Raw genomic sequence first — 13512 nt, 5'->3', positions numbered from 1 at the left:
CACTTTCAATAGCTCATTGTTATATCTCCTTCTGAATACTTTGTCTGAATATATTTGTCTCTATATCTCAGACTGCCTTATTTCTTTATCATATGTTTTTACTGCTCTTTACACTTCATGGTAATTAGTACTATCTATGCCCACAGGTTATAACTGAAAAAGTCAGCTTATGAGTAATGGTCTATATCCCAAAGTCTGGAAAATAAAAACTGAAAGCATTTTCATTCAAAATCTCATTTGCCCTAATACAGGGAAAGAGTGAGATGATCCAAAATAATTATAAAGAATAGCAGCTTCTGCCACAAACAGAATGTCAAGTCATTATGGGAATGGAAGAAAGATTATGTTGATGGAATAATAACTTGAAGCTCATACTGTTGACAGTTAAGGGGAAGTTAAGATACTCCAAACCATCTCCCCCAATCTGTATTTACCTTTTGGTAAACAATTTATGAGAGGCATGGCAATCAATCGCTTCTTTCTATGATGACTACAAACCATTTTTCCTTTGGATGGAAATTTGAACATTATTTTGCCACATGTTGAGTCCCTATGTGGGCCCCTGTGCTGGATTCTGGAATTTCAAAATGCGAGTCGTTATTGCCTAAAGAACAGTAAAGTTGAGGACGATATGTAGTTCCCCAGTATTAACTACTAAATCTCATCCTAAGGAGGTTCAACGGTCTTGGATTGCCTAGCATTGTAGAAAAAATCCTGCCCACTACCTATTCCCCTCCAATTACAGAGTAGAATGAACTGTATCTCCTTTGACAATTGAACACAACACCTTTTAAGTATTACCCAAAAGGGTCTTACAGCCTTTGTAATTGAATGTTATTGTAAAGCTTCTTTAGACTTTAAAGTATTAATCCATTGCACGTTCTTTTTCTTTTCATCAATTTTAATATATGTCAGAATATATGTGAATCCAAGAAGAGGTGAAGAAAAAAGCATTACATATGGTCAAATGACTAGAGTGAGGCCTTATTAGTGGATGTCCTCCTGAGAGATACCTGTGCTGGTTGTCTGTATGGCACGTAACAAGACAGTCACAGCAAAGTAAATGGTCTTTTAGATGAAAAGTCACTTTTTTGAAGTTACCTTTGCCTTAGCCACTTCAAAGAAATTCTGCTGATTGCAAACTATGGAGGCCTTCAGAAACTCAGTTCCCTACTTAAGAATCTGCCACAAGATACACAAAAGCCTGTTCCTCCTTTGCTATTCTGAGTCAAAGAAGCCTGACATGACAGGACCAATGACCTGTTATGGAATTTATAAGGTTCCCCTTTGAATGGTAGAAAAAGCAGCTTCTGCAGCAGATATTCACTGATATCTCACATGCAGGTATTTTATAGGGTATTTGGGATAAAACTGACAGATCCTTTTTCCCCCAAGAGTGCTTTTTCCCTTAGATCACAAAACAGGAAATTAAAATGCTTAACCAAAATCCCCAATAGGAAATATAAATCTCTGGAATGCTTTAATGACATTAATATCTCCCAAATGCCTAAAATTATTTCTTTAAAATGAGTTGAGAGAAAATGATATGCTCTTTCATAAGGCCCAAGCAGTTAGATATGCTGCTCTAGAAAGTGACCTTCCTGACCTAGAAAATAATAAATTAAGACTCAAGTGGCCTTTTTTTTTCCCTTCTTCAAAGTTCTGCCTTCTGTCTATGGTAAATAGATTACAAGGAGCCAGTCTCTCCGTGGCAAACACTGAGAGGCATTAACCATTTCTGGAAAAGATGAATGTGTTTGTGGATAGTCACAGATGTAGGATGTTGTCAAATCTCTGTGGTTCAGCCCAAATGAAATTGTGTTCTTACTCCCATGAGATCTCCTTTGTACAGTTACTTTCCATGCACCAATGCTGGTTTTCAGTCACCCTTTTAGAAGAACACTGGTTTCAGCCCCCTCCCCACATGGCTGCTGTCTAAGAGATGTGACAGCTTGAAGCCCTCTAAAGCCCAGATACCAAGGTTTACACAGGGCATCTTTCAGTCCAAAGTGGTAATGGGAACAAGAGCCTTCTCTACCTTGCAGGTCAGCTTTGGTCAACGCAACTTTGTTAGCAAAAGAACAGAAAAAGCGAAAACAATAACCAGAGGTTAGTAAGAGGTAGAATAAACCAGGGTCACATTACAGAAACGAAAACGCAGTCTGCATGACCAACATCACTCAGACAAGACAAGGAGATGCTCTACAGGTTCACCAGAGACAGCACAGACGAAGGGACAAGGGGACGCACAGACCAGGGTCAGAGCAGGCCTCCTCAGAGCCAAGTCAGCAGAGCAGGGCAGGGAAGTTGTGAACTTTACAAAGCACAAGCAATGGGCACACAGAGGCTTCACACATTTGCACAGCAAGCCCCAAGGTGTATATGATCCAGAAACAAGGGTAGCCAGACTGAAAGACACGTGTGCACAGACAGAGCCCACAAAAATAATTCTGAATGCTCAGGACTTGAGCATGGAAGAGTCACTTGGGAATCACCCCGGGTACCCGCTTGCAAATGTCACCATGAAACATGGAGCATTTCTATCAAGCTGATTTGTTTGGGAATACCACTACGGCTCAATTTCCTCAATTTATAAGAATATAGCCAAACCCGAATGTTTGTGGGCAAAAAGGCACCAAACCAGTGTCCTTTTTATTTATTCATGCCAGTCTCAAAACAATGCACGTGTGTTTCTCTCAGATGTTTACCATCTGCAACTGTGGAACAGCATTTCTAGACAGTAATGCCTGAGTCTCAATAGCAAAAGTCACCTCAAGATGGAAAGAGATGTTTACCAGCCAATAATTAACATGGGCATTATTTTAAGAAATCTTTACCCAAACAGACAGGTATAAAGTCAGAGCTAGATGTTGGCTAGGAAGGGCACTTAAAATTTCTAAATTTTACACAATGCATAAATTACAGACAGAAAATCAAAATCTGATTCAATTGTATTTTTATTTCCAACAAAAATGGAGAGTCAAAGAATATTGGATTAATAAGCTTTTAAAATGATTTTGGACTCTTTTGCCTTTTGTTTGATCTGCTGTTGTGAGTCAATATAATTGAGAAATACTACCTTTAGTACTCAGGGATCTTGAAATGTCATTGTCAATGACTTTAACAGGAACATATGATGTATGCTGCTCTGTGGACCCTAGACGTATGATAATGAAGCACATTCTCCATCTTAAAGACATCCAGATTTTAGTTTTGAGTAATGAAACCTCCTCCCCCACCTTTTTTCTATTCTGTATGCAGAAATGATCAGTGAGAAATGTGTTCTTTCCTGCCTCACACCCAAAGCCCTCTAGGGAGTCACACAGTACATACAAAAGATTCAGAAGGAGACGACACCTTTCACAGCAGTCGCTCCAAGGTTCGAGGCCCTTCATTTTCCTCCCCACTATCTTCCACAGCCTCATTTCCACAGAACCCTAAAAAGCTCCTGGGACCTTTTATGATGGCTTATTCACAATGGTGCAAACTTTCAATGACAGTAATTTATGCCTTAACCCACTTCAGGGCCATTTTTCCTAGCCACTTAGGCTCATTATCAAAGTCATCTGTGTACAATAAACAAGAGCCTCCTTCCCTGGCACTCGTCCTCCACTCTGTCCCACCCAGTAGGGCAGTCACAATGCGCCATGGGGAACCATCGTCATTATCTCCATGGCAATAGAGTGCAGCATGATTAGGCCCGTGGGCTTTGCCATAGATTAGGATGGGAGAGCCATCAAGTCACAATATCCGGCTGGAAACAATCACCTGTACTTAGAGGAAGCTCTGAAACCACTACAATGCATGTGATGAGTCACGCTGAACTGCATATGGAGCTTCAGATAGGGCAAGGATGTCTCCCCAGCGCCATGGGTCACTTCCTTCTGCTAACACTCCTGCTGCTTCTCTTGAAGCTTGCTTAGGTGGGATCCACTCTCCCTTACACTCTACATTTTATAAAAGTTAGTTTAGACATCCTTTTAATCCAATACTATAGCTTTATTCCTTCACACCCCAATTTTTATATTGAATAGAACTGTGCTTCCTGTGCAGCATCCAGAGACACAGGCAGCTATAGAACCCTTTATGTGTGCAGACTGAACTGAGATGTACTATAGATAGAAAAGGCACAATTTTGCAGGCTTAATATCATAAAAAAGAATGTGATACTGATAATCTATTGAAGAACAAAAAAATCTAAGAATCTATTAATAATTTTATATTAATTACATGTTGAAATGATAATATTTTGTATGCATTGGGGCTAGCATATAAAATTAAAATTAATTTTACCAATTACTTAACACCTTTTAAAAAATGTAGCTACTGGGAAATTTAAAACCACATATGTGACATATTATGATTCTATTGAGCAACATTAGAGTAAAATGAATGATTCCTCTTGACTTTTCAAGCTGAAGTGATGGCATGATAAAGTATCTGAAAGTGAAAAGAGAGTGTCTTATGCTTTTTAATATGTGCTTTCAGGACTTAGCTTGATATGATTAATAATTCCAGGATACTTGGAAGTATGGTCATGCCACAATCATCTAAACTAAGATACTCAATTTAATTCCAAATGCTGCATCTATATCAGGGTTATCTTTTAACATTTAAAAATTAAGAATAAGCAGTAGGATAAAAAAAATTTTTTTGAGATGAATGAAATTGTACATTTCTAGGAGAATACAAAGTGACTACTTTAAGTGCTCGGTGATTCTGAACCTCCTGGCCCCCTCTACACACACACACCAAATATGATCAACAGCATTTAGGAAAAGTTTCTGGCTAAAGAAAGATGGAGTAGGTTGTAGGGATGATGAGTCTTAACACTAGTGCAGCCCAGGCAGCCATCTCTTAGGCAAAGGGAAACAACTTGCATAAATACAAGTCAGAATGAGAAGCTGATGAGAAGCTTTGACTAAAAGGTCCTTTAAGGTGGTAAGTGGACTCAAATGAAGGCTGATTAAAAACCAGAGTGATGTATGAAGTTGAACACAGGAAATGAATGAACCCGTTTGATGCAGTAACTTAACAAGAGGTACAAGATAACATAATACTCTGCACAAAGGACCATGAGGCTCAACCATGGGAAAGAACACATGAATCTTGGTGACTGGTCAGGCAAACTTTGCCTGGCAATTAGGTGTAGTCAGTCACCTTTTCAGCCAAACCAAGGCTGCTAGGGAACCCCGAATGTGTTCACTGCTGCCTTCTGCTGGCTAAAACAAGCTTGCTTTATTGTAAAGCACTTGGATTCAGAAAAACTTGTAAAATTCAGTTAATGTCTCAAAAGAAAGAGGATCATCTTTAGAAACAGGCTGAGCATGGTTTGTTGTGCTGTAGAGGTGGGTATGCAGTTGTTATTAGATTCCTTGCATGAGATAATGTTTTTAAACAATAATCCCATGTTTATTGAGTGTCTACTATGTACCAGGCATTTTTATCACTCAGATTTATTTATATTATTTTTCAAGGTAATTTTTCTTACCCCATTTTATAGGACAAAAATAATAAAGGAAAATGTAGCTCAAAAAGGTTCAGTAATTTGTCAGATGTCACTCAGCTGAGAAGAGCTACTACCCAGAACTTAATCTAGGTCTTTCCAACATGGAAGCCCATGATGTTCCACTATTCCACACATAGGGACTGCCTCACAATGCCTGATTTCTAGCAAGCACTCAATAAGTATTAGTTCTTTTCCATCATCATGGCATTTTGACATCATTTCCCTATCTCCTGGTGAATTTATGTTAAATAATGCAGTCCTTATTAGCCAGATAAAAAGCATCTTATTGACACTGACACCTATGTAAAGCCTGCTTTGCTCCTCATCGTGTATTAAAATGTAAATAAAGATCTCTGATGCCCTTCAGCCATTCTGGAAGCAAAGGCACAAACTGGATGACTGATGTCAATGCCAGAGAAGGTTCTCTGTGGGCAAGTATGTGATCCTGGGGGACATCTGCCAAATCACTCCTGGAGCCTGTGGCACATGTCCGGACATACTCAGCCAAGGACAAGGGGGCAATGCTGGCGGTACAATGTCAGGTGTCAATGGGATGAGAAAGGATTGATCAATCGAGGAAAGAGGCCTTGGCAGAGGCAGCAGAGAGGCATGGTGCTTGCCACAAGGCTGGAGCTTCAAAAGAAAGCTGGTACCTTCACAGCCACGCTCGATCTGTCCACTCCGGTGGAGGGCATCATTGATGAGGTCAGGCAGCCGCCCATTCAAGTCCACAGATGCCAGACAGCCCTGGAAACCATCCCGAGAGGCCACAAGCTTTGGGAGGTTGCTGTACATGCCTTGGGCCAGGCCAGCCATGTAGAGGTCACCTAGACAGGAGAGTAGGTGGAAAATGAGACGGAGTAAAGGATATTTAGCCACGTCAGCAGCTGCCCCAGCACTTCAGACTGTTTGGCAGATCTGAAACATAAGAGGGACAAGACAAGCTAAAAACCAAATAATTACCAGTGTCTCTGAATTGTTAAAAGAAGAAGCCAATATTTCTTATATGACATTCATTTGATACACAAAGTTTAATCATCATATCAATCCTATGAAGTAGGAGCTGTCCCCATGACATGATGAAGTAAAGATAAACTATTTTCAACAGAACATGTTATTGAGCACTTCTTATGCACTCGTCACCAACAATAGGCTTAAGGGCTTTACCAACAGTCATCAGAACTCCTAACAATCCATAAAAGGAGTAAAACCTATTATTCTTATTTTCCAAAAAAAATATATACACAAGCTGAATATGACTAAGAAATATTTACCAATGTCATCTAGGCAGTAAATGACTCAGTTGAAATTCCAAAGACTACGTTCCTTCCTTTTTATTATGGACCCTCCCACATGTTGACATTTATCAACTCCTCAGTACCCACAGCAAGACATTCCTGAGATTATAAGAACAGGAACCATTCTTTGAAGCATGGTCTACATAAAGACAGGATCAGTTGCATTATGGGGTATTCAACTTTGCTGAAATAGGAAATGCACAATGCCTCAAAAATACATGGCACTCCTAACCTGGAGTTTGCCTCTGGAAACAGTGCTTCTAGTGTAGGAAATGCTCTAAGAAGGATAAACTTATTGACAAGGTTTACCTTTCAAATCCAGATTTTTGGCACCATTGATAACTTGTGTGACCACCTTGGTGTCCACCTTCAGGCTGTGGGTGTTACTGTTGTCCCGAGTGATGACGACATTGTGCCACTGGTTGTCATTCAGGGGGCGGTCACTGTTACCTTTGATCACATTGGGGCCATTTCCGAGATCAAACACATAGTGAATGTACCTGTGAGGAACAACCACCTCTGATGACTAGCAATTCCCTGCTGCACTACTGGCAATGTACAAGTCAAAGTGCAGAGAGTTTGAGTCTCCCAAGCTACACTGGTATAACATGGCAATCATTAAAGCCTGGTTTATGAGAAGGGTCAGTTCCTACTCTATTATTCTTGGTTCTTGTTTTATTCTTATAGAATCTACTTTTTTAACACTGCATAGGAATACTATCTAGAGCCAAGGAGTAGCGCAAGTAGTTCACTATAAAACACTGGGGCAGCATTTACATTCAGTTAGTCAAGGATCTGGTTCTGATTTTGTATTTGTTTGACTATTTTCCAATATTTGGTAGTAAAATATTTTGAAGAAAGGACAGCTTTTAAAAATAATTTATATATGAGCTAATGGTAGGGTTACAAATATCTGTATTTCATTTCCAGGCATAAAGTTGGTGATTACAGTTAGTATTACTCAAGAGATGGATGCAAAATGTGCCTTAGCCCTCTTTTGCAAAAATAAGCTTTTGTCCCCACAGTTTTAAAGGACTATATTTCAGAGTAAGTAGCTATGGCACTCCCTGCCAAATAATGGAAAATCTTAAATAGTCTTATGAATCTCGTTTCCATCCCGAATCATTTTGTGGCTCTTTGTAATCATTGAGGATGTTCACGTACCAAAGGAACAGAGGTTAGAGAACAGAATGGACATAATTTTTTTTTCAGGTCTAAGTTTTACATAGGGCTTGCGCAAAGATAACTAGCATAAACCACGGGGTCCCTTCTCCTTACCCCTTGACTAGCTCCACTGCAATGAAGTCATTGCCATCTCCACTGTTGAAGAGAATGAAGCCGTCGGCTGAGGTGGTCTTGAACTGGAAGAACAGGTGCATGGAGGTGTAGGCCTGGAGGGTGGCAAGACTCAGGTAGCTGCTCTTGGTCTTGAAGGTGACAGGGTCAGCAATAATGTTCCTCAGTCCAAAACGAGCCTTCAGCTCACAGTAATCAATGTCACCATTTTTGCATAAGTCAATGTAGAGCAAGCCATTAAACATCAGGCTCTGCAGGTGCCCAATGAAACTGGAGGGGACGACGGAGATGTATCGTTTCTCCGTCATGATACCAGTTTCAATATTATGGAACTCCAAGCGAGTGTGGTCTCCCACCATTGTACCTATGAAAACCAGACATGAGGTACAAACAGGAAGAGTTACGTTCTGTCACAATATCCTTACTATGTCTTTTAGTGTAACTTGAAACCTGATTGAATACAAATGATTCAATTTCCTTGATTCAATTCAAGAAAACAAAATACACATTATAGGATATATCTGATTTGGTCCCAATTGAAGAGCTGAATTCTGACCCAGCCCAAGTCCTATGTCCTTCATCCAGATGCCCACACAGCTGCTCAGAATGCTTTGTCATGAAAAGAAGAATGTGAGATTAAAGGGAACCCAATTAAAGGCTAAAACTATGAGTTCTCTATTTTCAAGAAAATAATTGAGTACCAATGCACAGGATAAGAAGAAAGGTCTTTACTGCCCTACCTCTTGTCAAATATATAACAGGTAAGTCTTATGCCTTCACTACCAAATATTTCTTGCTATAATAACTCACCACCTAGTACTTGGAGAAAAATTTCTACTTTAGGACATCTATTGGTTTATCTTCCCAGCAACTTATTATTTTCTAATAATAATGCCTAATTTCCCTTTGGGAAGATATCATTTACTCTTGACCCTACTCAAACTACCCTCTATTCCAAATATTTTATTCCCCAACCATAAACTTTTTGTTTTCTTTTTTTTGTTTGTTTTCTTTTTTAGTCTAAAAACTAAAAACATGATCCTCAAATGTTGATACACATCAGAATCATTGATAGGGCTTTGGTCCCACACTAAGAGTTTATCAGTTCAAAAGTCTAGGTTGAGGTCTGGCATTTCTAGCAAGGTTCAAGGTGATGTCTGATCTAGGAGCCACCCTCAGGGTACTGGATTAGGAACAACCTAAACTGGAACAGGGATAATAAACTCTATAGCTTTTGCTAGCACCCTGATGAAAGTCATATTTGCAAGCAAGGTTTGCTCAAAGAGCAAGAGGGAAGTTCCTAGTGGCCATGCAACAGCCAGCGGGGTTGGGTCTGCTTGGAGAGAACACTGACCCCAAAGCAACATGCATTCACATGTTCTACAGCAATGAGCTGACTGAAATAAACCTCGGATTTCAACTTGGCTATAGTTGTTCATACAGAAGTAGGGGCTGGAGCTAGAGAATCAGTGAGAATCACAACCAACCTACATGGGGTCAGAGGAACAGAATTACAACTATGCTCATAGGCATGCTAATGTGTATTTTTTTTTTAAATGCACTATGAGAACTAAGAAGTGAGAATGGTGATCCCTGGTGATCCAAAAGCTAGATCCCTGGCTTCTAAAAGGAATCTACAGAGACAGTTTTCAAGTCATTTGGGAGCTTTGAAGGAAAATCTGAATGGAAAGCTTATGAAATTCTGCTCACCAGAAAATCAGTGGTATAAAGCAAAAATGTTGGGAAGGAAAATGGAGAGAGACTGAACAAGGGCTTGGATATGGTAGGGCAGAAGCCAAGATGGGCAGGAGGGAATCCCAGAGCTGAGCCAGGGACATAGCCTGAGTCAGGGTTTAGGATGACTCAGAGTACAACTTCAAATCTAAGGGAGCAGAAAGGAGAAGACAATGGAGGGCCCAATTTAAAAAGGTACTAGGTTCGGTACTTGCTAAAGGAACTTACTCCTCTGTGGATGAAGATTTTAAAAATAAAGTATGCTGCACCAAGTAAAGCATGAAAAAAAAAAACTGCCTAAAATTTGAAACCTATGCCCATCTAACCAAATACTCTAAAAAATAAATCTATTTGTGTCAGCTAGTCCATTTTAGTAACCTAGAACCCCTTCACGCCCATCCTCCTAATTCAGTCTGTGCACTAAACCTCTCTTCCACCTAAGGAGTGAGCAAATAAATGCATACCTCATAGTAGCTGTTTTCAAATTTGAGAGGACGGAGAAGTAACTTGGGTGGAAGACAACAAAGAAAAGTCAAGATTCTGACTACTCCCTGTACGCCAAACACCGCACTAAGTTCTGCCTACCAAACATCATTATTACAATAAAATTGTTAATGGGCATCATTATCTTGCTTCAGAGATGATGGCAGTTAGCTACAGAAGTTAAGCAATGTGATCAAGGGTCAAACAGGTGGTAAATGGTAGACCCTCAAATTGAATCCAGGTGTGTAAATACCAAAGCCCACATCTTTACCTTTATACTATACAGTATTGTTTAAAAAAGTTAAAAATCTGACTCATTCCCCACACTCATTCCAAGAAAAGCAGCAGGTGGAATTTAGCAGGTGAAATTTCCAGGCAGAAGCTGTTGTAATGAGTTCACACTCCTTCCCCATGGCCAAGTACCACAATGCCATTCCATTTGATTCAGGAGTAATACATTCAGCAACTTTTCCCAAAGCAACCTCATTGCCTTGACTCCTTATTCACACATTCACTTCCATATTTCATGGACAGCCACGAAGCCATCTGCAGATCAATCCTCAGAGCGAGGAAGAACTTAAACCTGTGGAAACTACTGGACAACTTCACTGTAACTTCCCATGAGGTCATGGCAGACAGTGGATGAGCATATAAATTCAGGGGCTGTACAGCCTGGATTTGCATTCTAACTCCACAAGTTCTTAACTGGGTTGCCATGGGAGAGTTACCTAACTTTAGTGTGTCCCACTGCCCCATTTGTGAAATAGGTATGAAGTTGCCAGGGCTAAATGTGTCCCTTCATATAAAGTACTTAGAATGGTTCATAGGACTTAAATTATTAAGTATTCCTAAGTGATGTAGGGCCTTTTTCCTTTTCTCTGAAATGCTTTAACAATTTTCCACTTATTTATTTTGCTCTGTCATGAGAATGCAAGTACTTTTAAAGTAGGGACCACTTCTTCGGGTCCCATAGCATCTTTCAGGGGCCTGAGTACTTCAAAAGTCCCTACACAGAGGGGCAGAAAATTGTACTTGGGATTTCTACACAGTGGTCAGAGTTCGTATCTTCATTTCTGCCTGAGGTTCCTGGCCAACATGAAGGCTTAGCAAATAACAATAATAACAACAACAACAACAACAGGAATAGCAGAGAGGAAGCACCATGAGCTCCCTGACTCCACGACACAGGAAGAGAAATTAAAATGAAGGCCATATTTTGTCCACAATTCTCTAGCTGCATTGGTCTTTCTGTGATATCAGCGCTTTTCAAAAGTGTGTGCTATAAAATGCTTTATTTTAAAAAAAAGTTTCTGGAGCCAAATACATTTGGCAAATACTGCATATTTAATTATTGATGATTAGCAATGTACATTAGCTCATTAAACGTTCTGCATAAGTAAGTCTTGGCAATACAGAACTTCATGATTTTGATCTAATATTTCCCAATCCTATTTAATCAGGCTTTTTATTAGTACAAGGAACATGTCTTTAATGGAAAACTTTGAAAAAATGACTTTTTACAGCATGAATGATGGAGGGAGAAATCAACTTGAAAAAAGTAGTGAAACAATGGGGTGAATTTTTATATTAGCATGAAGTTCTGGGTAGAGTGGGGAGTTCATGCAGCATTAGATCCCCATTCTGAAAGGCATCACCCAACAGTTATATTCTTTTAATTTATTCTTAATAACAGAAATCCAGCCCAATCAATCAATCAATCCTTATTAACTGTCAACTGAACTTACTTTTCCAAGAACACAATTATACCGTTAATAAATGAAAAACACCAGGTTGAGGACTATTTCTTTCTTTGCTTTTGATTTCTTGTGAGTCTGGTCTATTCTTTGCATCATTTCTATAAAGTAGTTGAAAATTTGGCACACTGGGGGATCTTAAACAGCATGAATGCGATTACTAAATAAGCCAATAAGACACCACTTAATAACCTGGGGACTGTGTGGTATTTTAATTTCATTGCCTGATTTTATGACTTCCATAAACTAAAATTAAAATTCCCAAACCCGTTATCACTGAAAAAAGCAACCCAAGGTTATAGCTCATAAGCAAAATAACTCTTTTCCTCTCTCAAATCTCCCTATCCAAATGGCTGCTTTGTTCCATCAGCAGTGAAGTAGGGGGTAAGGCTGAAAGTGAAGGAGCTTTGTTAATTTCAAGTATCAAATGACTGCACAACCTGAGCATTCCATGGTTTAGCCCTGTGTTCTAATTATTACCACAAACAGAAAGCACAATTTACAGTTACCTTTATTCCAAAGGTTCTATCAGAGAATTATGATTGAGAGAGGGAATTACAGTCCCCTCAGTTTTGCTGCTCTTGAAGCTTTGAGGGTGTGCATTTCCCAAGGAAACTGAAAAGAACTCAGGGCTAGAATCGGACTGAGGGTGCCATCTAGTGGTTGCTATTCAAAATATGCTGTGAATCTCCTTCACTGGGATTTAACCAGCCACGTCCAGTTTAGCAAGGCCGGTCTGTGCAAACTGTCACCAGAGCCTGTGTGCTCCTGCCTGCACTAATAGTTTGTGGTGATTTCTGGGACAAATAATGCAGACTGGCTGCACATTTTAAACAGCAGAAATATTTTTGCATCACATTTCTTACATTCATTGCATAAAGCAAAGTCACCCTCAGGAATGTAGATCAGTAACAATATTTTCTCTACTCACTCAATGTCTGTGTGTATTGAAAAGTCCCTGTGGTTCTGTTTGTCTTTGTTTCCCTGTGGGGAAGACAGTTGATATGTGTCTTCCTCCTGAAATGCATTCCCCACCCCTGCCCTGTCTATTCTTTCAAATTTCTCCTCTGTTAAAAAACAAAAGTGTTTTTTTTTTTGGGGGGGGGGCGGGGAATGGGGGATTTAACCCAGGGGCACTCAACCACTGAGACACATCCCCAGCCCTTTTTATTTTTTATTTAGAGACAGGGCCTTGATAAATTGCTGAGGTTGGCTTTGAACTCATGATCCTCCTGTCTCAGTCTCAGGAGCTGCTAGGATTATAGGCATGTGCCATCATACCTGCAGATAATCATTTTCTTACCATGGTTTGGAGGAAGAGCAAGCAACATGATTTTGTAGAATCAAGAAGACATGGATTTGAAGCTTTCTTATAGAATTCTAAATCTCATGTTACCTTTCTGACAATATGAACATTTATCTTAAAAGACTATGTTGA

At 39.7% G+C, this 13512-nt stretch overlaps 1 protein-coding gene across 10 annotated transcripts in view; it reads right to left on the bottom strand.

Moving 5' to 3' along the window:
- Nrxn3 (neurexin 3) overlaps positions 1 to 13512 on the bottom strand; it is a 1546128-nt gene that overhangs the window by 795355 nt on the left and 737261 nt on the right. For all 10 annotated transcript variants that reach the window (XR_007107214.1, XR_007107215.1, XR_007107216.1 and 7 more), the window contains 3 exons: positions 8086 to 8467; positions 7117 to 7307; positions 6163 to 6336 (listed from right to left, as the gene is read on the bottom strand). Coding sequence is in view for 7 of the 10 variants with exons in the window: in XM_047541186.1 (XP_047397142.1) it covers positions 6163 to 6336; positions 7117 to 7307; positions 8086 to 8467 (747 nt within the window). In the remaining 3 variants the exon portion in view is untranslated. The remainder of the gene's footprint in view (positions 1 to 6162; positions 6337 to 7116; positions 7308 to 8085; positions 8468 to 13512) is intronic.

Source organism: Sciurus carolinensis, chromosome 2 (genome assembly GCF_902686445.1).
Source record: "Sciurus carolinensis chromosome 2, mSciCar1.2, whole genome shotgun sequence".
NCBI lineage: Eukaryota > Metazoa > Chordata > Mammalia > Rodentia > Sciuridae > Sciurus > Sciurus carolinensis.
This window is presented reverse-complemented; position numbering and strand designations above follow the sequence as displayed.